This window comes from Lissotriton helveticus, chromosome 5_1, assembly GCF_964261635.1.
Source record: "Lissotriton helveticus chromosome 5_1, aLisHel1.1, whole genome shotgun sequence".
Taxonomy (NCBI): Eukaryota; Metazoa; Chordata; class Amphibia; order Caudata; family Salamandridae; genus Lissotriton; species Lissotriton helveticus.
The window spans coordinates 2,003,840,341-2,003,867,250 of record NC_136065.1 but is presented as its reverse complement, the minus strand read 5'-3'; the positions used below and the strand labels follow the sequence as shown (position 1 = coordinate 2,003,867,250).

Sequence of the window (26,910 nt, the reverse complement as noted above, 5' to 3'; positions counted from 1 at the left end):
TTCTTCTCGACCGTCTCCAGGAGTGGACTAACAATCAGAACGTAATCTCAGACTTACAACATGGGTTTAGGGAAGGATTAAGCACGGTGGACCAGGCCTTGCACCTGACTTTGTTGGCAGGAAAGTACGTCCAGGCCAAGGGAAGCTCCCTACACATGGTATATGTTGATTTGTCCGCGGCATTTGACTGTGTTATACATTCAAGGCTGTGGACAATCATCTTACAAATGGGAATAGACCCTTCAGTTGTCAACTTCCTGCGAGAATTATATACAGGAGCTACAGGAAGAGTAAGATTTGGGACCAAAGGCCAACTAACGGATAGTTTTGTGGTGGAGAAGGGGGTCAGACAAGGGTGTGTGCTGGCCCCCTTCCTATTTACCATGTATACCAACGGACTTGAGGTTGCCATGCTTGAGGGCAGTGAAGATCTTCCCGCAATTGGTCGTCGGCAGATACCAGCTTTATTATACGCCGACGACGCGGTCATTCTTGCCAGAACCCCAGTCCAGCTCCAACGGGTTCTCGATGAGTATTGTTTGTTTATGGCAAGTCTGAATCTTAAAGTAAATATAAGAAAAACCTATGTGATGCATACTGGCCTAAAACGTAGAAAAGTTAAGAATATTATGTGAATAATGTGGCCCTTGACCGAACAACAACATACCCCTATTTAGGGATTTTAATTGACGACACATTTAAGTGGAGGGAAGCTATTAATTCAAGAAAACTAGTATTCCTAAGGGCCACAACTGCATTGAAAGCATTTGCGCAGAAACTGGGAAAGAGACCACCAGCAGAAATGCTCAAGATATATAGCGCAAAATGTGTCAGTGCTGCAACCTATGGAGCAGGGGTTTGGGGATGTGTAAATGCTGACCAGCTCCAGAAAATTGAAAACTCATTCCTAAGATACTTGCTGGCAGTGCCGAACAGTACCACAACATACGGGTGTCATCTTGAATTGGGGTTGGATTACATATCAGACACCATAAAAATCCAACCAGTTATGCTGTGGCGCCGTATTTGGGTTACGGAACAATGTCATTTGACAAGATCGATTGTGCAGGACTGTATGAAGCTTGAAAACCTGGGGAAGATTAAATGGTTTGCATATGTTAAGGCATTTCTAAAAGATATAGGTCTTACAAGATTTTTTACCGACCCAACAACAATATTGGACCTTTCAAGGAAAGAATTAAAGACAGCCTGTTTGACACATCTGGGACAACTGCGTTTATTAAATGAGATAGGGAAATCCTCTGTCCAACAAATTTGTTAGCGCAAACTGTTTTTACTATCCAGCCATACTTACAGTATAATATAAATCAGTATGGAAAATTTTTGTTGACCCGTTTTAGGTTTAATATGTTCCATCACATGATTTCTTTTCCCTCCCAAAATGATTGGTCCTCAAATTTGTCGTCTTGTCCCTGTGATTTTATTTCCCCACAATCTACTATACATGTACTCTTTTTTTGCAAGTTTTATATAACACCACGCAGGCAATGGATAATTCCGCTTCTGAAAGAACTGGGGATGCGTCAGTGTCGCCCAGCCCCTTTGGCTCTCCAGTACTTAGAAAATGAACTTATAGCGAAATCTATAGTCCACTTTCTCAAATTCTGTATTAGACATCGTACCAATCTTTGACAAATGTACAGCTCTATAAACTGTGATGACTCTGATCAGGTTGGAGTAGTTGTAATACAACTAACAAGCGTAAGCGTAATTGACACTGTACTTCATACGATGTTTTATAACCTACCCATGAAACTGTAAATATATGTACAACTAGATTTTAACAGACAATAATGTCAAATTGGTTTTATCTGTTTTTAAACAAACTATGTAAATAACGTACTTTATGAACTTTTATGGTATTTCGATAACTATGAAAAACCGAATAAAGATAATTTGATTTGATTTGATTTGACTATCAATGCACAGGAGCCCGGGCTAGGAGCAGGGGCAGAGCTGATGCCGAGCCCGGCCTATGCTGACCAGCACCACTGCTCAATGACTATCAATGCACAGGAGCAGGGGCAGACTCCTGTGTGCTGACATTAGCAGCCACTTACCAACGTATTCAGCCTTCACTGATCATAAACAAGCTGTGATAAATATACAATTTTAGGTTAATGTGCTTTTCTATCGACTGTATCTGATACTGAGGGTTTGCTATTATCATGTATAGTAAAAGTGTAAACTCTACTCCCTGATTCTTGCCAGAGAGTATGGTATGAAATGTGTTTTCATTTTTCCATAGCACCTACCAGTGTGAGTTTGGTAAGGACAAGACGCCCAACATCCTACTAACATGTCATTTAAAAATAGTTCTGTGGGTTAATGCACCTGCTTAGTGTCTCAAACAGAGGGAAACACTAACAAAAAGAAAAAACATAACATAGGATAAATAGGCACGGTAAGAAACTCAAAGGTTCCATATTACTGGCCAGTGCTAAATCAGGAGGTAAACGCCGCTAACAGACATCAGAAACATACAAAACAATTGCACAGCACACAATTCTACATATTTGTTACTCCACGTCACCTCCTGCCTTTGCAGATGCTAATGCAAATTCTTGTGTGCTGTGTTGCATCTTTACTTTGTACTCTGTGTGGGACAAATGTGACTGTTACACAAATATTCTAGTAGCAGACCCCTTGCCAAATCATGAAGTCTGGGTGACAACCCATATTGCTATGTTATAGACAGTGTTAGTAAAAACAAAATGTATTGGCTAGCTCTAAAGCTAAACAAACTTTTGGTCAGAAGTTGGCTGCCAGACTCCTTACTTTGCCTGTTCTTTTTTTGGGATGTTTATGTAAATCTTCATTACAATTTTATAAAGAGGGATGTTATGAAATGTTATATACGTTTGTAGAGCGTAACGGTTACCCGAGAGTATCCTGGTACTTATCTCAACAGTCAGTATAGCAGGATAGCACAAAGACCTCGGTCAGCACCTAATTACTGAATAGCCATGTGTTCAGTGACAACAAGTCAGGTGAGGCTCGGATATGCAATAGAAGTTCATTCCATGCCCTAGAGGTGCAGGTAACAAAGTTTCTGCCTCCCTAGTTGGCTTTTTTAAAAGAAGGCACTATTACCATCTTTGCTCCTAAGGAGCGAAGGGTTCCATTTGGGGTGTACCAGCTAAAACATTGCCAGAGAAGATCTGGTCCAGCTCCATGCAGAGCCTTGAAGGCAGTGCAAAGAGATTGAAATCTGACCCGTTGCCTTATCGGCAGCCAATGGAGCTTTTCGATTTCATTTTTTACTGATGAAAATGTAGGGGTCCCTGTAAGCAGCCTGGCTGCTGCATTCTGTAACAAATGCAGTTTATTCATCAGTTGCTTTTGGATGTTCGGGTATAAACCGTTGCAGTAATCCAGTTTTGATAAAATAAGGGAGGTGATCACTATACGTTGGCTGTCCTGGGGTATTAGATGCAATATTTTCCTTATTTTGAGGCACTGGAAAGTAGCAGTAACAGCGTTCACCTGATCCCTATAGGTGAGCCTCTCGTCAATTATTACTCCTAGATTTCTTGCTTTCTTGACAGGCTTTGGGAGAATACCTAATTCTTCCGCCCACCACCTAGGTGACCAGACGTTAGAATTGTTTCCAAAAAGGATAACCTTGGTTTTGCTTGAGTTGAGTTTCAAACAATGAGACATAAGGCAATGTGAGCCCCATATGTAAACTTGCTATGCAATCCAGTGCCCTCGTGAGCCGTAGTGCCAGATACATGAAGAGGAGCTGACATTGGCTCCAATTTTTAAAAGGGCAACAAGCAAGACCCTGCTAACTACAGGCCGAACCGTTTAATTGCTACCTTTCAAAAAACATTAAGCAAAACAAGTTTAATTAAACTCAGCAATTGGATAGATGAGAATAACATCCTCGCACCATACCAAGACGGGTTTACATCAAGAGTCTGTACGAATTGTCACGTCTTTTTAGACTTTTATGCATAACATGGAAATACCTTAAACTGAAAGGAGGACACTTGTAATAGCTTTCATTGACTTGAAAGCAGCTTTTGACCTGGTCACGAGAGGCTCTTTATGGGACTCAGAGACCCCAAGGTGTTCCCAGCGACCTTTTGGTATAGATAGTTTGACTCCACCAGCTAAATATGCCAGAGCTCGCTGGGGTCATGGAGGAGAACTCACTGATGCTAATCCCATTAACAGGGGTGTGAGGCAGGGATGCGTGTTAGCACCTACTCTTTTTTCACTATAAATCAATGACATTGTGCAATATTTACAGAAGTGCAATCACGATTCCCCGAAATTTGGGGCGGTTCCAGTATCTGCATTATTGTTTGCTGAAAATACAATTTTATTATCTCAGACACCACAAGAGCTGCAAAGGCTATTAGATTTCTTTAACGATTACTGTTACTTAAAGGGTCTAGAAATCAACTCCCATAAGACAAATATATGGCCATCAGGCCACAAGGGAGCTTTAGAAAAAATATTGCTGTCCACCAGCAACAACAGGGGTACAGGACCAATTTTAGTTATCTGGGTATTACAATAAACACACCAATAAACAAATCCAAAACAGTTCTGCTCGACAATTCCATGATGATTGTACAAGTACACCGAGCCAACAAATCAAAGGCAGTGTCACCAGCCTTGATGGTATACAAATTTAGGGTCCAAAAAGCGGCCCTTAATGGGACAGAACTGTGGAGTGGGAATAATTTGGATACACTCACCGTGGGCGGAAATAATTGTGTAAGGATGCAACTATCCCTCCCCAAGGGCACACCAATGATACCAGTGTTTTACGATATCAGGTAAAAGGAGATTAGAACATCTAGCCCCTTTTAGACCCCTATTATTTTGTGTAAGGCTCTCGGTCACACATGAGCTCACTTGTTATAAGGAGTGACTGAGGGAACTCTTGGAGCTTGATGCACACGTCACCTATCCATGGTTTTGCCATGTACAGGCCTGGTTTAACAAGCTAGTTTTAGCTGATTCTCGAATTACCCTAATTCACTAACAGTTCATTCCAAGAAGGTCTTGAAACAAATCCATTGGGAATTCATATTAAACAGCGTCCACTGTAATCCCAGTTTAGAAAGGCTTTCAGCACAATTTTAACCCCTTCCGCGCTCATGACGAGCTCAGCTCGTCATTAGTGACGACGCTCGTACGCTCATGACGAGCTGAGCTCATCATGTAATGCGTTTTTTTAAAAAACGCAGCGCACGGCGTGAAAACCGCTAGCGCGCATGCAGTTAAAGTTTTAATCTGCTTCCAAGTTTGGAACTTTATATGGAGCAATCTCACTGACCTGGTCAGTGAACTGCTTCCCTTCCCACACGGCTTTGCCTGGTAGCTGCTGACCCTTGCTGGTCAGTGTTTGAGGCTCTACTCCACCTGTAGGCACCCGGCTGCGCCTAATCCATGGTGGTCCAGTGGGGAGCTTCCCTGCTCTGCTGAAGGAACTCAAGACCTGGCTCTTCGACTGAACCACAGCACATTCGACAGACCAGCAGCTCACCACATCATTGCCTTGAGACTCTTACATGTTAGTAGTCACGCTCTACAATCCATTGATTGATTAATTGACAATGTACAACCGCAACTAGCAAAGATGCTTTTTATGAAGTTTCATTTTGATATTTTTCATATCAATTCAAACATGGGCAGATGGTCCTCTAGTTCCAGTTTTTGGGGGTAAGCGAATTGCACACTATACACTTTAAACACTGAAAAGAATCTTGCATGTCTTGTTCTTTTGTCCGACATACACTAACCCGAGAAGGAAGTGGATCAAACCACTATGCTGTAACATGGGGGCCAGGAAATCTTTAGAGGCACTGAGAATCTTAACATCTGACAAGTCCCAGCTCACAATTTTTGGTCTTAGTAGATATCTTTTGACTGAGTTTAGCACGGAAGAAGAAGGGCTTTAAATGTTAAATGTGTTGATTTAATATGATTTTTATGGTGCTTTTAACATGTTTCATTCCAAGTAGCACTTAATTTTAATGTAAGTATTTTGTAGTGATACGAAAATTTGCTCTCTATTGTACTGTATTACATGATGTATGTGCTTTTTTACAGCGAAATAAATGCTATTTTTATTATATTGATAGCTATGGTTGCAAAGTTAGAGATAAATACATAGTTAGTGTTGCAAAGATATAGATAGACTGGGTTGCAGATAGGTAAAAAGTATGGATTAGGATGCGACCAGAGCAATTGCAAGTGGCTGAGATTAATCTAAGCATTTCATCCATTACCTGGTTTTTGATGCCCTAAGTGATTTTGGAATACCCAGACGTGAGTCCTGTTCTCACTGTGCCACTGGAACGAAGCTATATTTGGCTGATGAGCCCTAATAAGGGAGAAACCAATGTGGGTTGCTTGTGCTCCAGTTAAGGGAGGGTGGAGGGGGTGATGGTATTTCTGGCTGGACTGCTCCCATTGGAGGAGGGTCAAGCCTGATTTGCAAATGACTGGTTCCAAATCAAGGTGACATTTGGGCAAAAAGTAAAAGATGGTGATGCAGCCATGAGAGATTACCAGTGGCTGACATTAATTCAAGAATTCCATCACCTTGTAGTTGACGCCCTAAAAAAAATAGCAGCAGTATGATAAACAAAGGCCACTCCTAAAGTAATTTACAGAATCATTAGTAGGATACAGAAACTGAAAGCTGAAATGTACCCTGAGCTCACATCAAAAGTGTCCTGCTATCACTACAGCCTCTAAACACAAAGGCATGACTAAAGTAATAATTAAGTAAAAACCAAAAACACTGAATGGAACTATCTTGTTTGTGGGTGCGCTCATGGTGAAAGAGCAAAATGCAGCCTTTCAATGTGAAGCCTTTAACTAAAGTAGGCTGACCCATTGCCCAGTGCTGTACGATATAGTGGGCAGAAACAAAATGAGAATGACAACAAACAAATGAAGAGAGATGGCTGAAAGGCCCTTTCAGTAAGTATGTTATACATATAATTTTAGTAAAACCAAAAGGTCTAGGCTAACGCAGACCTAAACAAGCATTTGCAATGCAAAAGGTCTTGCATTTACACAAGTTTGAGCTAGTGGCATTGTAAATGACAATACCTTTTATTTATGTTTTGTTATTTAAATCCTAAATTGAAGGCATTGTCATTTACAATGCCAAGAGCTCAAGCTTGCGTAAATGCGAGAACTCTTGCATTGCAAATTCTTGTTCTCTGTGCTCTCAATTCACACTGTCACAGACTCACACTCGAGGACACAGCAGTGGAGGAAGACCTTACCTTGTTATAACCCCAATGACAGCATCAGCTTTGTATCAACGAAGGGCCCAGAGTAGCGCCTGTCTACCCTCCATTAAGCGTTCTTGGATGTATTCGGAGTGGGCTTAAAGTGAAAATTGGGCCTTGGTGAAATGTTAATTATGCCAGCAAAATCCCCAGAATTGAACATCATACAGCTTACGCAAAATTCCCAGAACGATGCTGTTAAGCCATGTTGCATAATTACGCTACTGTTCCTGGCAACCATTTTGTTTTTCATGGTTTTTTGGGTAAAAATGTGTCTTTCTGTCAAAAATATAGTGAGAAATGACAGATTTGTATTTCTCTTAATTGTGAGTAATATTGCATAATGTTTCTGAAATTTCCCATAATTCTATAAATTTCGCTCACCCCTTGTAAGAATGACAAATTTGTTTTGACTCCTATTGAAAAATACTGGCAGGAAACAAACACATTCACATCAAGCTGTTATATACTATTGATATAAAAAATACACCTATTAGAATTAATTTACGCTGAAGAAACGGATATATTTTGTTCAACTGCTTATTTAGATGTAACTACTAATTACAATCCTTTTGCATAAAAATGGTGCTCTGAGTAATTGCTAAGCTCAATTATACCATCGTGTTTTGAAAGCACACGCATGAGTTGCAAAAAGTAATACAAATAAAATATAAAATGTTCTTGGATTTCTACAGGGTTCATGCAGTCAGAACACCACATCAGTACAGTGGTGAAAATTTAACATGATCACAGACCTTATGAGCCATGTCACGAATTTCAAAATGTCTGTCTGGGAGAACGGACTGAAGAGAGGTTTGTGGAAACACACACACAAAAAATCAGACACCCAAATGAACACGGCCAAACAAAAGCACACACACACACACACACACACACAGACTCACACGCACACTTGAACAAATGTACTTCAACGTGTAGTCACAGACGACAGAACTGAGGCACACATGTATACAGAGTGCATCTTTTCACGCAGGCATAGAAACCCAGATTCAAACAAATGGGAGGGGTAGGGGGAGTGCGGCCGAGAGCAGGGACATTTAATGGAAATGGAGCCGTGAGTGAGAATTTATTATGGTTGAATAAAACCATTACTTTAAACAAACAAAGCAAATATGAAGATCTCTTTTATATACAAATACTAATCCATACGCAACATCCAAAAGGCTAAAATAAAAACCTTATAAACATTTTAAAGCAGAGCAGACTTGGACAGTCAGCATTAAAAATGCGTTAAAAAATGCACGTGATTAGCATGGGTTAAAAACTGCACACATTTTTAATTAATCAGAGTGCTAAGGTGATGCACAAATAGCAGTTGAGTTACTAGAATGTTTTACTGCAACAACTCATCCTAATAAAGTGACCTTGTACATAAACAGATCCTTTATTTCAGAAAATAAAACAAGCAATTACCAAGTTGGTTAAAGGAAATTAGTCAGGTTGCATGAAGACTGTGGAAATAAGCCGCAAATTAGTAAAGAATACATTACAAAATAATCGCTGCTCAGTTTGCATACGTTTTCTGAGCGGATTATGCGTGTAAAGTGCCAAAGTGCCAAGGTGTCCGAATGCCGCCCAGCCCCGTAGGAAACATGAAATGTTGTTGAAGGTAATAACTAGTTTAACTTTTTCAAACGCCCACAACCAAACAAAAGCACACACACACAGACTCATGCGCACACTTGGACAAATACACTTCAACGTGTAGTCACAGACGACAGATCTTTTCACGCAGGCACAGATACCCAGATTCAAACGTGGGAGGGGTGGGGGAGTGCGGCCGAGACCAGGGACATTTAATGGAAATGGAACCCGTGAGTGGAGCGCGAAGTGGGAGGGGTGGGGGGAGTGCGGCCGAGAGCAGGGACATTTAATGGAAATTGAGCCCGCGAGTGGTGCGCACGTTAATAGAAATGGAGCCCGTGAGTGGTGCGCGCGCTTGGGAGAGCAGTTTGCTCATTTTCAAGCACTGCACTCGTGCTTGTGGCGCGCCGCTGCTCGCTCCCGCAAGGTGGATGCCGCCACAAGCACGAGTGTGTACTTGAAAATGAGCAAAGCGGCGGCTAAAGGCGCTCCTATAATGGAAATTGAGCCCGCGAGTGGTGCGCACGTTAAAGCCGCCACAAGCACGAGTGTGTACTTGAAAATGAGCAAAGCGGTGGCTAAAGGCGCTCCTATGCAGCGCATGCGCGCTGCGAAGGCGAGACCTAAAACGGAGCATTGAAATGGAGAAATACATTTAAATGATTAAAAAATGTTATGTATTGCAGAAAGTAAACTTAATTTCTTTTGACCATACAAAAACCATAATATGGGTGATAATTAATATGCCAGAAACCTTGGACCACCTTACAGACCGATTGGACGCACAGATAGGTCTAATGAAAGAGGATGACTGGTGCGATGCCTTGATGTCACCAAGAATTACCATGATCTGAGCGATCTGAGCGAAACATAGCACGGAAACAGCTATGACACACATAATTGATGACGCCCTCCAAATCCTTGACCGTAATGATTCCTGTCTCCTCATCCTTCTTGACCTATCGTCAGCTTTTGACACGGTCAAACATGAGAACTTATTGGAGCTGCTAAGCACTAGAATGGGTCTTTCGGGAACTGTTCTCAAATGGTTTTCTTCTTTCCTTCATAACCGGTCGCAGAAGTTCAAGATCGACAATGTGCTATCTAAACCAGTGCCTGCAGATCTAGGTGTCCCACAAGGATCCTCCCTCTCCAAACACAGCACTGAGACCGCCCTCATCGCAGCAACAGACGACATTCGAACTCTACTGGACAATGGAGACACAGTCGCCCTCATCCTCCTCGACCTCTCTGCAGCATTCGACACAGTCTGCCACAGCACCCTTCTACAACGCCTCAATAACATCGGAATCCAAGGAAAAGCACTTGAATGGATCACCTCGTTCCTCACCGGAAGAACCCAGAGAGTCCGCCTCCCACCATTCAAGTCCGAGGCCTCAGAAATCATCTGCGGCGTTCCACAAGGATCCTCACTCAGTCCCACCCTCTTCAACGTATACATGAGCCCCCTCGCGGCCATCGCCCGCCAACACAACCTCAACATCATCTCTTACGCGGATGATACTCAACTGATCCTATCTCTCACCAAGGACCCCAGCACCGCCAAAACTAACCTACACGAGGGAATGAAAGAAGTCGCCGAATGGATGAAACAAAGCCGTCTGAAACTGAACTCAGACAAAACAGAAGTCCTCATCCTAGGTAAATCCCCCTCTGCATGGGACGACTCTTGGTGGCCGGAAGCCCTCGGGAAAGCACCCATCCCGACAGACCACGCACGGAACCTAGGCGTCATCCTGGATTCTTCACTCTCTATGAACAGACAAGTCAGCGCCGTATCCTCCTCCTGCTTTAACATTCTTCGCATGCTCAGAAAAACATTTCGCTGGATCCCCTCCGAAACAAGGAAAACAGTCACCCACGCTCTGGTCACGAGCCGACTGGACTACGGAAACACCCTCTACGCAGGTACTACCGCAAAACTCCAGAAGAAACTACAACGAATCCAAAACGCCTCAGCCAGGCTCATATTAGACATCCCACGCAACGAACACATCTCTGGTCACCTTAAAGACCTCCATTGGCTACCCGTCAATAAGAGGATTACTTTCCGACTGCTTACCCACGCACACAAATCACTCTACGACATCGGACCAGAGTGCCTCAACTCTCGACTGTCCTTCTACACCCCCTCCCGCCAACTTCGCTCTTCCAGCCAAGCCTTCGCCACTGTACCTCGCATCAACAAGACCACCATGGGAGGCAGATCCTTCTCTTACCTGGCTGCCAAAACATGGAACTCACTCCCCGCTTACCTTCGCCTCACCCAGAATCACCTAGCGTTCAGAAAGCAGCTTAAAACGTGGATATTTGACAAATAATCCTACTCCCCTTCCTAAGCGCCTTGAAACCCTCTGGGTATGTAGTGCGCTATATAAATGTTATGACTTGACTTGACTTGACTTGACTCCCCCACACTGTTCAACCTCGTCATGGAACCACTCGCCACCTTGCTCCAAGCATCCAATGTTCAATTCCATATGTACGCCGATGACACACAACTTTACCTAAAGCTACAATCCCCGGAAGATATCAAACTACTGAATTCCACACTTAGCAACACTCAATCCTGGTTGGCCGTTAATCACCTCAAACTAAATGCGATGAAAACTGAGTTCCTACTCATCTCACCCCCGGCGAAAACTTCCACCACCCAAACGTGGCTCAATAACCTAACAGCACTCAATGTCCAACCTACTATCGTTGACTCAGCGAAATCCCTAGGCATCACAGTTGACGCCAAGCTCAACATGCAACAGCACGTTAGCATAGCCACAAAAGGGGCTAATTTCCAAATCAACACACTGAGGAAACTCAAACCCTTCCTCCCTGCCAAAGACTTCCAAACTGCTGTACAAGCTTTAGTCATCCCTCGCATAGACTACGGAATTGTGGCCCTCAGCGGACTCCCGCTATCCACAACAGCACCCCTATGAGCCTCCCTGAACTCTGCCGCGAGACTCATTACTGGCTCAAGAAAACATTCGCATATTTCCCCAGACCTAAAATCTCTAAAATGGCTGCCTTTTGAAGCCAGAATACAGCTAAAAAATGCAATAATGACACACTCGGCCGTGCACCACAAAGCACCCAACTACCTCGCGCAAAAGTTGTCTATATCAGGAGGGTCGAGATCCAATCGTAGTACAAAAAATCTACTTCTGAAACCTAGTAGATTCCGGAAAGAAAAAACATACAAGCGCTCCTTCTCAGGAATGGCACCCAGGATCTGGAATGCGCTCCCTCCGGAAACGAGGCTTATCTCCTCCACTGCACTCTTCAAGAAAGAGGTGAAGAGAATCCTTCTGGCCAAGATCTCCTGAACCTTACAGAGACTGGAACTGAGTCTCTGCATCGCGCTGTATCACTGATCACCCTGCCCTTTGGCACTATCCTCCTACCTAGGGGGTCACTACTACGCTACTCTCTTTCTAACGACCAATATATGCTACTCTTTGCTGTATTTATATTACTTGTTTACCTGACTGTATTTTGATAGGTTTTGATATGTTTCTGTACATTATTGTTATCTTCTATGTTTAGTGACTAATATATTGCTCCCATTATCTTGTTCATTCCTGTTGCCCTTGCCCCTGTCTCTGTGAAGCGCTCTGATATCTGTAAGGATCTTGTTCGCGCTATATAAAACTTTGAATAAATATAAATCTTTTCCAAGTTACACTTGGTCTAAACATACTACTTATACGGAGCCAATCTCTCCCCGGGTTCAGATGTATCAGATGAGACTTCTCCCCGAGCCCTCTTGACTTCGTTTCTGCCAACTTCTATCATTAGGTCTGCCAGTGACCTATAATTCAAAGATACTGGTCTGCAGTGGTGGGAGAATTAACTGAAGTGCTATAATGCTCCTGCTGGGTTTCCTTGAAGGTGTTGGGGGTATGAAGGCAGACCGCTCATTTTTTGGGATGGCTCTTATGGATGCCAAACGGGGCATCGCTGTCAAGGAGGTCCCATTCTTCGGCCACCCTTTCACAATGGTGCCGAGGGTGGATTGGTGTGCCCTGCTGGAGCAATCACTGTACATAGCCAGGGGTGGCCCCATTTAAGCATAGCAGAGTACGTGGAAGTGGTTGGGTCAATAAATTGATGGTACTGTTCAAGGGTGAGAATGCCAATGTTATTGTTTCTTTGTAGTGGGGTACTATGCCAATTGTGTGCCTACTCTTTGGAATTACAGGATGTGACTTTCCTTGCTGAGACCCTACGACATGCTGCACATTGTTAATAATTGAACTATATCAAATGAATGCACAGAGAGACTCTTAGGTGCAGCACCTTGAAAACACTCATAACAAGAAGAACTAAGAAGTGAGGAAACCAAAAGGAAGGACTATCTTTAGTTACCTGCAAAGCGGCGGGCCAACCTCCACTCTAGAAGAAAAAATATAGGACATTAAAACAGTATAAATACATATGAAAAATGCATACATTTGGATCTACAATCAGGGTTTACAATTAAAAAGATATTATATGTGGAAATTTTCTGAAATCAAATTCACTAAAAAAGGCAATTACCCCTACCCCTAACCAATGCTTTAATCTCAAACTCCGACTGCTCCCCATCCCTTAGTCTATTCCTAATCTTAACTAATTCATAAACGTAAACTAGTCTAACTCCATTCCCGTTAGGCTTTTGCCCGATGTGAATAAGCCTCTGCCAACTATGGAGGTAAGATTCTGATCAGCAAGAGGCTTGTTTAACTTTAACAAGGCTCTTCAGTGTCTTGGGCCACGGCGCGGTTTCAGTTCTGTAACCGCAAATCCTTGAATTCACAGTTTTTTTGCTTGCACGTTTCTGCAGCGCCACATGGACTTTTCTATGACCTAATTTTCGTAGTAATGTTGAAGTGAAGGCGCTCCTTTGATGCAAACATATCAATCAAGCCCAGAATTTCATTCAAGATCCTGTGCATCATAAACAAGTGCCTGGAAGGCTGAACACCTCTTCCCTAAGGATAAGTTACATCACTTCCGCCCTCCATCACTTACCATTCAGTCCAATTAAACCTCCAAGTGGTTTTTGGAAGAAGGTGCTAGTCTCTAGAATAGTCTCCCATGGATGTCTGCACCCAAAGTCTTATGAGCCACAGAGAAAAATAACTTGTTCTTATTTTACTCCCTGCATTGATCCAGTACATCGGTGTTCTCCGACTAAAATGCTTAAGATATCTATTCTACTGATCAGTATAAGTGATATCAAATGCCATTAGTTCTTGGAATACGAGCCTCTTACATACGGTAAGAATATTGTAACCTCAAGTACCATGGCTAGGAGGCAAATGTCTTTGAAAATATGTTGTCACATTGAGAGCTACATGCAACGATTTTAGTATTAAATTATTGTGAGTTTTCTATAGTGCTGTGTGCTGCTTTTCTGTACTACACAGCGGACCACATGCAGATAAGTAAAATGACATTGGAGAGTTGTAACTGAAGACTGGAACCCGTGTCCGAAGTTCTACAATTGCAGTACACAAAATAATAAACATGCACAAAGGTATCTTTTCATGAAGTTCTGGGATTGTACATTCTTTTGATGTCCTGAGGTACATAACCTACCACGTATTAGAAAGGATTATGTTACTTACCTGTTAGCATCTGCTCTTGGCATATAGTGCTGTAGATTCACATGCTTGTCATAAGTCCGCCATCTAGAGTTGGGCTCAGATGATTGCAAGTTGTTTTTATTCAAAGAAGTCTTTTTAAGTCACAAGGCTGTGTGACTTCTCCTCTTGGTGATATGGAGCAAGCACATCAACTCTATTGTTAGATTGTTTTGCCACAGGTGGGTGAGAATGGAGTGTCAGTAGTTAGAGTGTCAGTAATGTGAAGCCCATGCAAGTAATGTGAATGAATGGAAGTACAAAAGTAAACTGAGAACTACACAGGCACCCGGGGAGGAGGGTGGACGCATGTGAATCCACAGCACTACATGCCAAGAACAGATGCTTATAGGGTAAGTAACATAATCAGTTTGAGGCATGTCGCTATAGATGCACATGGTTAGCATAGACTGTAAAACAGTCCCTCTTCCAAAGTGGTGACTAGCCTGTGAGGGTAGCAGTTGTTTGCAAAATAGTACGTAGCACTACTTGTCCACCATTTGACTGTTGGGGTGCTAATACATCCACACAGTAATGTTTTGTGAAAGTATGTGAGTGGACCACGTTGCTTCTTTGCAAATGTCAATAATGGGTATGTTCCCCAGGAATGTCGTAGAGGCTTCTATTTTGCGAGTTCAGTGAGCCCTAGGGGGAACATGTAAATATCTTTAGCTTTAGCATCACTAGTTTGAATGCATTTGACTATCCATCTAGAAAGTCCAAGTTTGATATTGGGTTTCCAGTGAGGGGAGGTGAAATAGCAACAAATAATTGCTTGGTTTTTCTAAATGTTTTGGTTCTGTCGATATAATACATTAAAGCTCTTTTTATGTCTAGAGTATGAAGAGCTTTCTCCACAACAATTTTAGGTTGCGGTAAGAAGACAGGTAATTCAATTGATTGGTTCAAATGGAAAGCTGAGACTGCTTTGGGAAGAAACTTTAGGGTTGTTCTGAGTACTACTTGTGGAGTTGGAAGAATGGTTTTTGGTTGTCAGTGAGCCTGGAGCTCACTGACACGTCTGAGGGAAGTGATAGCTATTAAAAATACTACCTTCCAAGATAAATATTGGAGTTGACAGGAATGTAGTGGCTAAAATGGTGGCCCCATGAGCCTTGTTAGTATAATGTTGAGATTCCAAGCTGGTGCAAGTTTAGGTGGATTTACTCTTTTAAGTTCTTTCATAAATGCTTTAATGACTCATCTTAAAAAACATATATTTTGTAGAAAGGCTGCAATGGCTGCAAGGTGTAAGCGTATTGAAGTGTAGGCTAGATCTAAGTTTTGGAGATGCAGGAGATAACAAATGATGGTTTGTACTGGTGCATCTAATAGGTTTACTTTTTGACACCGACGGTAGAGGACAAATAGTTTCCATTTGGCAGCGTAGCACATTCTAGTTGTAGACTTTCAAGCTTCTTTAAGAATATCCATGCACTACCCAGTTTCACAGACTTCAGGAACCATATGGCAAGGTTCATTTCCCTGGGATTGGGATTTCTGGTTTCACAATGATTGTGTGTGAGACGGTCCGGGTTGAGAGAAAGTTTCTTGTGTGGAACTTGTGAGAGTTCCAGTAGTGTGGTGAACTATGGTTGATGAGCCCAAGTTGGAGCTATTAGTACTTAGGTGAAGGAGGAATGACTAAGCATTGTGACCACAAATGGAAGTAGTGGAAGAGGTAGAAAAGCATAGGCAAATAATCCTGACAAGTTCATCCATAGAGCATTGACATAGGATTGTGGGTGTGGGAACTTGGACGGAGAGTTTGGGCATTTTGCGATTTGTGTGGTTGCACAGAGGTCTTTGTGTGGAAACCCCCACTTGTGAAAGTATGGTAGGAGGACTTTGGATGGGAGTCGCTATTTGTGGACTTGTTGCTGCATCCTGCTGAGGAGGTCTGCAACTTGATTGCTTGTCCCCGCCACGTGTTCTGCTAGGAGATTAATGTTGCGATGTAAAGCTAAGCGCCAGATGGCCTGGGTTAGGCAGGATAATTGTAGAGAGTGGGTTCCTACCTGTTTCTGTATATAGTACAAGATTACATTGGAGGTTAATAGTGCCTAAAAGGGTATCCAAAAAGTTAATTTTAATAAGTGATCCCTAAGGCACACAACAGGGAGTATTATGTGTCTGAATTTAGCTGCCAAGGTATAAGGGTTGGTTAAATTCAGAAATACTAATATTAATGATTCTTAGTCAACATGTTTCTGCCATATGGGTGGTTTGATTTTACCAAGGCATTCGTCAGGACTAAACCCCGGCGGTATGGACTCTCTAACCGCCCACCCTAACCTGGGGACGTGAAAGTGAAAATTAAAAAAGTGAAAAAGTGCTTAAAAAAGAAGAGCGAGTTGCTCATTCCAAAAATACTCCAGGTTTTGGAGTGTTACAGCACCTGAAACGTGAAAAGACATAGACAAACAGAAGACAAACATACATATTATTAATATCAGCCTAACTGTTTAGTCATAGTGCTCCATAATATGTGGCATATGTGGTGTTCCCAAAGTAAACACTGATTTTTAACACCATCCGAATAGCCCCTAGAGGATGATAATGGGTAACTCTGGGAAGTGAAGTGCTAAAGGTGTCTATTTACAAGAATTATTCTAAAAGGGGTTAAAAACACAATCTGTTTACTCCTTATGAAGGGATCAATGGATCAAAAGGTCCGTGCCCCTCAAGATGGTATCTCAAACTAATATCTCACTTTAAAACAGGGCGCTACTTGCACCATGGGTCTCGGGAGGGGGGTTGGAGCGAACCTGGCACATCCTGGAAGGAAAAGAGGTATGGTTGAAAATACCATGTACACGAGTAAACACTTAGCTTGTTTTGCAGGAATTCGGCGATCTCGACAGCGGTGTCTACTCACGCCCTCAGCGCTCACAACCCGCTGTCGAACCTAGCTGTGGCCTCAAAACCGGACCCCGAAGATGACAACACGGGGCCGGTAGCACAATGTTTAAAGGTTTCCATTGCCGTGCGTACTGCTCTTCCGGGTGGGCAGGTCGAGGCTTGGAACACGCCCGCCCTCCCAGGGAGGCGCGGTTAGGATCCAGAAGGAGGCTTGACTGCCATATCCAATCGGATCCCCGCGTGTGCCACTAGCGCGATGTTAAGTATTGTATTGGGCATAGGTTCATTGGTTGTGCATCTCGGGAAAACGAAAATATAGTAGACAGAGAAACTATCTAGATATGCCTTGATCCACTCAAAGTTTTGAATGTCAAAGCACATGTTTTTTTATACATCATTGGAGAATATAAAGAACCTATATGAACTGATGGCAAAATTAGAGTTGTTTGAAAGGAATTCTACAATTGTAGAGAACATTGTAGAGAAAATATGAACAGGTGAACAGAGTCACAGGTGTTGAAAAGAGCACTGCTTCAGTTGGGTTAGCCACTGTGGATAACATATGCACAAAGGAACAGGGTCATATAGATTAATGGGCAGATCCCAGTGAGGATGCCAATGGATTCATTAGGAAGTTCTCAGATGGTAATACTATGGGTATGAGAAGCAAGAGATAGAGCTCAAGATAGTACTGTATTCCATGGGATGTCATCGTTCAGGCCATTTGAATTCGTGCCCAAGCGATACACCCAGCGTTGCTCCTTTTCAAAGAGTCTACTGGTTACGTTAGTTGTGCCACTCACGACTTCAATTACCGTCCACCTCATGTCATTTGGAGTATGGTTACAGTCCAGAAAGTGACGGCTCGGTTTGGTAGTTGCTTTTTTACATCTAACATTGCTCCGATGTTCGCAGATGCGTTGTTTTATCTTGCGTGTGGTCATGCCAACATAGCGTAGCTGGCAGGGGCAAGTGATCAAGTAAACAACATTCATAGTGTTGCAATTAGTATGTTCTCTTTGTGTCCATACTTTTCCCGCTTCAAGCGACAGTGTTTTGGTTGCTTCAGTAAGGTGGCAAACATTGCAGTCAGAGCACGGGTAATGCCCGATGACTCTAGGCATACCCCATGCAGCGGTGACTGTGGGTGTGGAATGGGGTGGCTTTTCCCTGGGGCGAGTGTGCACCAAGGCATCTCTCAGGCTCCGTCCTTTCTTGAAAGAGAAGAGGGGTTTCTCCCAGTTTTCTTTATAGGAAGTCAATATGTTCCAATGTTTGTTAATTGATTTTTTTGTCAGATTAGAGAGACTACTGTATGTGGTAACACACGTGAGTGGTATCGAGTCAGAGTTGGTGATCTTTTCTTCTAACAGCACCTCTCTAGGTTGGTTCCTTGCTCTCTTAAAACCCTTGGTTAGGATAGGCGCTGGATAGCCTCTATCTTTCAGTTTTTCCGTGAGACTCAAGGACTGTTCTTTGAAATCCGAAAGAGAACTGCAGTTTCTCCTCAGTCTAAGGTATTGCCCATAGGGGAGATTCTCCTTCAGAGGGCGAGGATGGAAACTGCTAAACTCCAGAAGGTTGTTTTTAGCTGTGGGCTTATGGTGGGTCTTGGTTGTAAGTCCAGCTCCATTCACAGAGATTACAACGTCAAGGAAGACTATCTCTGATCTGCTTTTGGTATTTGTGAACCGCAAGCTGTGATCTAGAGTGTTAATCCATAACAAGAAGGATTCCAGGTCGGTGTCGCTCCCTATCCATAGGAGTAGAATGTCATCTATGTAGCGCTTCCATAAGAGCATTGATGACGAAAAAGCTAGTGTAGGTGGCAGGATGTATTTTGCCTCAAAATCAGCTACATACAACCCGGCCACACTAGGAGCAAAAATACTGCCCATAGATGTCCCTGAGCACTGAAGAAATAGCTTGTCTTTAAAAGAAAAGAAGTTTTCTTTTAGTGCTATGGTGGAACACTCGATGATGAAGGCCTTGGGTGTCTGATAATCCCATTCGATCGAGTCTAGTGATTCTGTCAAGACCCTAATAGTGTCGTCCTGTGGGATACTTGTGTAGAGGCTTTCTACGTCCAGAGTCACTAAGGTGACTGAGTTTTCTGGAAAGGTCACATCTGATAGTAGTCGTAGGAGGCTCTTAGTGTCTTTGAGGTAGGTAGGGGTGGATTGTACTAAGGGTTTGAGGAAATAGTCACAGAATTGTGATAAGGGCTCCAGGAGAGATCCGATGCCTGAGACGATAGGACGCCCAGGAGGTGGCAATCTGTTTTTGTGCATTTTCGGTAAAGTATAAAAGTATGGTATGACACGATTAGTGTTCTTCAAAAATGCTGCTTCGTTTTTGGACAGGTGTCGCGCGATAACCATAAAGCCGGCCGATAAAAGTGGAGGCATTGTCATCCAAGACACTATTGACTATGAGAGGACTTGCAATCAACTACTTGGGGATACCCACAATTATACCCCACTGACAACAGACCCTACTGCAGCTCTCACCAGTAGAATCACGACCCTTGTCCAACAGGCTGAGGAACAAGGACAAGCTATTTCTTCAGTGCTCAGGGACATCTATGGGCAGTATTTTTGCTCCTAGTGTGGCCGGGTTGTATGTAGCTGATTTTGAGGCAAAATACATCCTGCCACCTACACTAGCTTTTTCGTCATCAATGCTCTTATGGAAGCGCTACATAGATGACATTCTACTCCTATGGATAGGGAGCGACACCGACCTGGAATCCTTCTTGTTATGGATTAACACTCTAGATCACAACTTGCGGTTCACAAATACCAAAAGCAGATCAGAGATAGTCTTCCTTGACGTTGTAATCTCTGTGAATGCAGCTGGACTTACAACCAAGACCCACCATAAGCCCACAGCTAAAAACAACCTTCTGGAGTTTAGCAGTTTCCATCCTCGCCGTCTGAAGGAGAATCTCCCCTATGGGCAATACCTTAGACTGAGGAGAAACTGCAGTTCTCTTTCGGATTTCAAAGAACAGTCCTTGAGTCTCACGGAAAAACTGAAAGATAGAGGCTATCCAGCGCCTATCCTAACCAAGGGTTTTAAGAGAGCAAGTAACCAACCTAGAGAGGTGCTGTTAGAAGAAAAGATCACCAACTCTGACTCGATACCACTCACGTGTGTTACCACATACAGTAGTCTCTCTAATCTGACAAAAAAATCAATTAACAAACATTGGAACATATTCACTTCCTATAAAGAAAACTGGGAGAAACCCCTCTTCTCTTTCAAGAAAGGACGGAGCCTGAGAGATGCCTTGGTGCACACTCGCCCCAGGGAAAAGCCACCCCATTCCACACCCACAGTCACCGCTGCATGGGGTATGCCTAGAGTCATCGGGCATTACCCGTGCTCTGACTGCAGTGTTTGCCACCTTACTGAAGCAACCAAAACACTGTCGCTTGAAGCGGGAAAAGTATGGACACAAAGAGAACATACTAATTGCAACACTATGAATGTTGTTTACTTGATCACTTGCCCCTGCCAGCTACGCTATGTTGGCATGACCACACGCAAGATAAAACAACGCATCTGCGAACATCGGAGCAATGTTAGATGTAAAAAAGCAACTACCAAACTGAGCCGTCACTTTCTGGACTGTAACCATACTCCAAATGACATGAGGTGGACGGTAATTGAAGTCGTGAGTGGCACAACTAACGTAACCAGTAGACTCTTTGAAAAGGAGCAACGCTGGGTGTATCGCTTGGGCACGAATTCAAATGGCCTGAACGATGACATCCCATGGAATACAGTACTATCTTGAGCTCTATCTCTTGCTTCTCATACCCATAGTATTACCATCTGAGAACTTCCTAATGAATCCATTGGCATCCACACTGGGATCTGCCCATTAATCTATATGACCCTGTTCCTTTGTGCATATGTTATCCACAGTGGCTAACCCAACTGAAGCAGTGCTCTTTTCTACACCTGTGACTCTGTTCACCTGTTCATATTTTCTCTACAATGTTCTCTACAATTGTAGAATTCCTTTCAAACAACTCTAATTTTGCCATCAGTTCATATAGGTTTTTTATATTCTCCAATGATATATAAAAAAACATGTGCTTTGACATTCAAAACTTTGAGTGGATCAAGGCATATCTAGATAGTTTCTCTGTCTACTATATTTTCGTTTTCCCGAGATGCACAACCAATGAACCTATGCCCAATACAATACTTAACATCGCGCTAGTGGCACACACGGGGATCCGATTGGATATGGCAGTCAAGCCTCCTTCTGGATCCTAACCGCGCCTCCCTGGGAGGGCGGGCGTGTTCCAAGCCTCGACCTGGCGGGACACGCCCACCCGGAAGAGCAGTAAGTACGCACGGCAATGGAAACCTTTAAACATTGTGCTACCGGCCCCGTGTTGTCATCTTCGGGGTCCGGTTTTGAGGCCACAGCTAGGTTCAACGGCAGGTTGTGAGCGCTGAGGGCGTGAGTAGACACCGCTGTCGAGATCGCCGAATTCCTGCAAAACAAGCTAAGTGTTTACTCGTGTACATGGTATTTTCATACCTCTTTTCCTTCCAGGATGTGCCAGGTTCGCTCCAACCCCCCTCCCGAGACCCATGGTGCAAGTAGCGCTCTGTTTTAAAGTGAGATATTAGTTTGAGATACCATCTTGAGGGGCACTGACCTTTTGATCCATTGATCCCTTCATAAGGAGTACACAGATTGTGTTTTTAACCCCTTTTAGAATAATTCTTGTAAATAGACACCTTTAGCACTTCACTTCCCAGAGTTACCCATTATCATCCTCTAGGGGCTATTCGGATGGTGTTAAAAATCAGTGTTTACTTTGGGAACACCACATATGCCACATATTATGGAGCACTATGACTAAACAGTTAGGCTGATATTAATAATATGTATGTTTGTCTTCTGTTTGTCTATGTCTTTTCACGTTTCAGGTGCTGTAACACTCCAAAACCTGGAGTATTTTTGGAATGAGCAACTTGCTCTTCTTTTTTAAGCACTTTTTCACTTTTTTAATTTTCACTTTCACGTCCCCAGGTTAGGGTGGGCGGTTAGAGAGTCCATACCGCCGGGGTTTAGTCCTGACGAATGCCTTGGTAAAATCAAACCACCCATATGGCAGAAACATGTTGACTAAGAATCATTAATATTAGTATTTCTGAATTTAACCAACCCTTATACCTTGGCAGCTAAATTCAGACACATAATACTCCCTGTTGTGTGCCTTAGGGATCACTTATTAAAATTTACTTTTTGGATACCCTTTTAGGCACTATTAACCTTCACTTTATTTCATAGCACGCCCTCCCCACACAACCAGCTCCGCAGTCTTTCTGGCGTCTCAGCACACCAAAGAGGCACTCGGCCTCTTTGGTGGGGCCCGATGATGAAGCATGACACTGACTAGGTCGGTGTGTGAGGGCTTTCTTCACCACCCAAAGTGGGTGTGTGTACCTTGTTTTGACTCCATCTCTTGTGGTTTTCAGAGATTGATTTGACCTCTTTTTTCTTGTTTATTTGCATTTAACTGGGGATTGAGAGAGTGTCCTTGATTTTCCCTACCTCTCCCATTGTTGTTGTGTATAGTACAAGATTGTCACATTGTTTGTCCGGATAAGTACAACCTTCTCTGTTGGGTGAGTTAGAAATGCTTTAATGCTAGGTGAACAGCTTGAAGCTCTACGTAATTGATATGGAGACCCTGGTGTTTGGCATCCCATACTCTCTTAACATTAGAGTTTGACGGTGAACCCCCCCAAACCTGTCAGAGAAGCATCCGCTATAAGAATGGCTTGGGGAACTGGTCTAGAAACAGCCGCCCCTTGGACAGGTTTTGGGAGTTCCACCACTGCAGAGTGATGTGTGCGGCTGTATCTCAATACTAGATTGGGTAGTTGAACCTGTGACTGATTCCAATGATGTTAGAGGTATTCTTGCAGCCATCTCATATGTAGGCGGGCATGCCGAACTATTACAATGAAGGATGCCATCATGGGGAAAAGACGCATGACTGCCCGGACTGTGATTTAGACCCAGTTTGAAACTGTTGGGCCAGTGTTTGAATGTTTGGTATTCTGCCTGTATTTGCGTATGCTAACCCACAAGTGTGTATACTAAATATGGTTGAATCTGTAATGGTTGGTAGTGCGATTTTTGCACGTTGATGGTAAACCCTAGACGATGTAGTAGGATGATTGTTTTTTGTGTATGTTGGTTGCAAACGTGGGAGACGTTTGCTTTTATAAGCCAATCGTCCAAGTAAGGAAATATGTGAATGATATTTTTGCGCAGATGTGCTGCTACCACTGCAGGGCATTTTGTGAATGCCCTTGGGGGGGTGGTGACTCCGAAAGGAAGCACTTTGAATTGATTGTCTTGTCCCTGGAAGACAAACTGTAGGTATTTGTAATGAGTGGGGCAGATGGGTATATGAATATGAAAGAAGGCGTCCTTCAGGTCTAATGCAGGCATGAAGACACCTTTTTGTAGCAGTGGTTTAACTTCCTTAAGGAGGACCATGTGGAAGTGTTCTGACAGAATGTAGTGATTTAGGGGTCTGAATGTGTTTCAGTGAGCCGTCCTATTTGGGAATGAGAAAGTATAGTTTCTATCCTCCTGTTCCATTATGTTGAGGTTGGAGTGGCTCCTGTGAGTAAGAAAGCAGTTTACTCTTGTTTGAGCAGAGCTTGGTGTTGCATGGAAAGTTTGTGTTGGAATATTTAGAGAAATTGTAACGAGCTTCAGACACTAACCATGTTGAATACCATCCAACTCCCAACTATCTGTTGTAATGGACGGCCATTCTGGGAAGAACTGTTGTTGTCATCTCCCGACAGGTGTTAGATGGTCGGGGATAATGCTGAGGGAGTCACTGCTGGGAGGTTGTGTTTGCGGTAGGAATAGCATTTCCTCGTCTACAGCCTTTGACATTATTTTCTCTATAAGTACCTCTGTTGAAGCCTCTGAAGGTTGATTTTGGACCTAGGATTTGATATGAGGACCCTTAGGTTTCTGTTGATGTAGATCTGATGCCCTGTTTGAAGTTGGGGCGAAGAAAGGACCCACAAAAGGAGGGAGACCGGAGAGCACCCATAGATTTTGCGACATCGGTGTCCTTTTTCATTTTTTCCAGTAATGACCAGAAGCAATGGTCCAGTAGATAATAAGCAGATGGAGTCAGCAAGCCAATAACAAAGCAAAAGTTACCCAAAGGGAAGGAAAGCAGAACCCTTCTGCATCAGAAGGAGTCAATGGCAAACACAATCACTACTTCTAGGTATGACATATCACTAGCAACGACACTTGTCATGCTAACGAAATGCAGCAACCAACAAAATTAATCTGAATCATCGACCAATCAAAGGTTCAAACATGAAGTATACCAGCAGAAAGGAAAGCCACAAAGCACCTAGGAAAACAATACATAAGCTGCTAGATCCTCAAATATTCAACAGAGCCCGAAAAGTCAAGGATGGTTGCAAAATGCAGGCAAAGTCCGTAATCCTTCACACAACAAAAAACACCCTGGTAACAGAGTCAAGATAACTGCTACCTCAAAGGTGCATGCAAATGGGATTCATTGGCCTGTATAAATGTGTAAAGGAAGTTGCACCATAGCCAAAACGATGTCAAAACTCATAGCATCAACTCCAGAAAATGGTAACAAATACCTAGTGAATACAAGACTATATAACCTGGGGACAGCTGGGCCACCAACAACAGTGATGGACCACCATCAGCTCGATAGAAAATAGAAACAAGGGCATCCAATCTGAAATAATTCACTTGCTCACTCGAATGCAAAAGAGCCAAGCATAGGCTGAACTCATACCCCGCATCCCCAGTCTCTGATCCAAGGACATTAGCAAAAAGAGTCAAACAACTAGGAAAGAAGAAGAACCAGCTACCATGGCTGGTCCTACAATGTGTGAGCATCATCATCCACCAAACTAAAAAATAAGCAATTTCAACTTTGAATGTCCAAATCACCATACTTCTACAAGGTGAATCCCATGACATGTAGGAGAGTGAACCATTTGATGTTACCTGCCTCCAGGTTAGAAGGCATCAATCTGGAAGGAACCAAACTAAAGCTGCCCGCAGTCAGTAAGCAAGACTCCGTACTGCAGTGCCTAATTTTCCTGTTACAAACTATAGCAGTCATCAATTCGAACTGTCCAGTTTTCCACAGAAGAAAGCCAAGAAGGCTTCAAGTGACCAGATGGCAAAAGTAAGTTAGGAGGCAGTGAGGAAGTCCGATAATGGGCAAGCAGCCCACCGCATATTACACCAGTTTTGACATGCCACATCCTACCACTATAGCCAGGCTGAATATGCGGGAGAATAAAACAAGTAGTTCCACTGAGGCAATTGAAGAACAGCACTAAACTCAGAACAGGAATCATCTGTCCAGTCCTTTACCTCAAAAGGGCAGGCAAAAAGAAGCCCCAAACCCTGGAACAGGACCCCAGAGCGGTCACCCCTAAACAACATCTGCCCACAAATACAAGCATACCATTAAGGCGGTGGGACTGCATGACCAGGGAGGCAAACAAACAAAAGGAACAATCGAACTAAGACCCCTTATTCCAGCCCAAGAAGATGTGACCCATTACAGAAACCTCTACCAGAATTAGGACACGATCTCCAAGAACATAAGGAACAAGATTGAGGCATACTTTTTCCAGGCACAACACATGAGTGCAGGTGCACTAGACTGGTGCAAATTAGAGGGCAAATCTAGAAAAAGGGCCCCAGAAGATATTTTAGGGATTCCGCAAGACATGACACATCCTATCAGCACCACATAATGGGTGACGGTTTTCTCAATGTTCAACAGTAATGCATATTCTATACAGCTCTTGAACAACAGTCAGCCTCTCTGTACATCCTCTAGGACTTCTGTATAGATATTAGCAACCAGGATGGAATAGGTCAGTCTGAGCCCCTCTAGAACTTATCCAGCTCCTGCTGTGAGGCATTGAAGGGTCAATCGTGCAAGTCACTGTGCAACCATTGGAACACCAAACCTGACCCTAAGGCCAGAGATATGGTGCACTGTAGGCTTTGTGAGTGCAAACTTATTTCCTGCATCAGGCTAGAAGTGGATCATTTAAGGATAAGAGGGCCCCAAAGAAGTTTCCACTTTAAGGGGGAAAAACAATTAATAATATCCAGCATACGCCGGGAGCTTTGTCCTCAGTTTGGGTGGATATCGGTGGATGTCTTCTCCTCAAGACCAACGAGGTGAGCTGCTGAAAGGAGGGTGATGGGACAGCCTTTCTTAAATCTGGCTTCAAGACTTTTTTGAGAAACGTAGTTCAACGTCTTTATTATTCATGGGAACTGAAGTCACGCATCACGTCATAGCAGTGGCGGCTTGTACACTTTGGAAAGGGCATAAACAGACATGCAATACATTGCAATACATGATCATAGGGCTGCCTATATTTATATACTTTGTAATCCTGCCATAACATAGAGGGTT

The 26,910-nt window shown here is 43.2% G+C and overlaps 1 protein-coding gene across 1 annotated transcript in view; it reads right to left on the bottom strand.

Annotated features, from left to right (window-relative positions):
* The window catches only part of LOC144753943 (E3 ubiquitin-protein ligase TRIM39-like), a 244,063-nt gene that overhangs the window by 104,304 nt on the left and 112,849 nt on the right, over positions 1-26,910 (bottom strand). Inside the window, exon 6 of the mRNA XM_078641470.1 lies at positions 13,281-13,307. Coding sequence (XP_078497596.1) covers positions 13,281-13,307 — 27 coding nt within the window. The remainder of the gene's footprint in view (positions 1-13,280; positions 13,308-26,910) is intronic.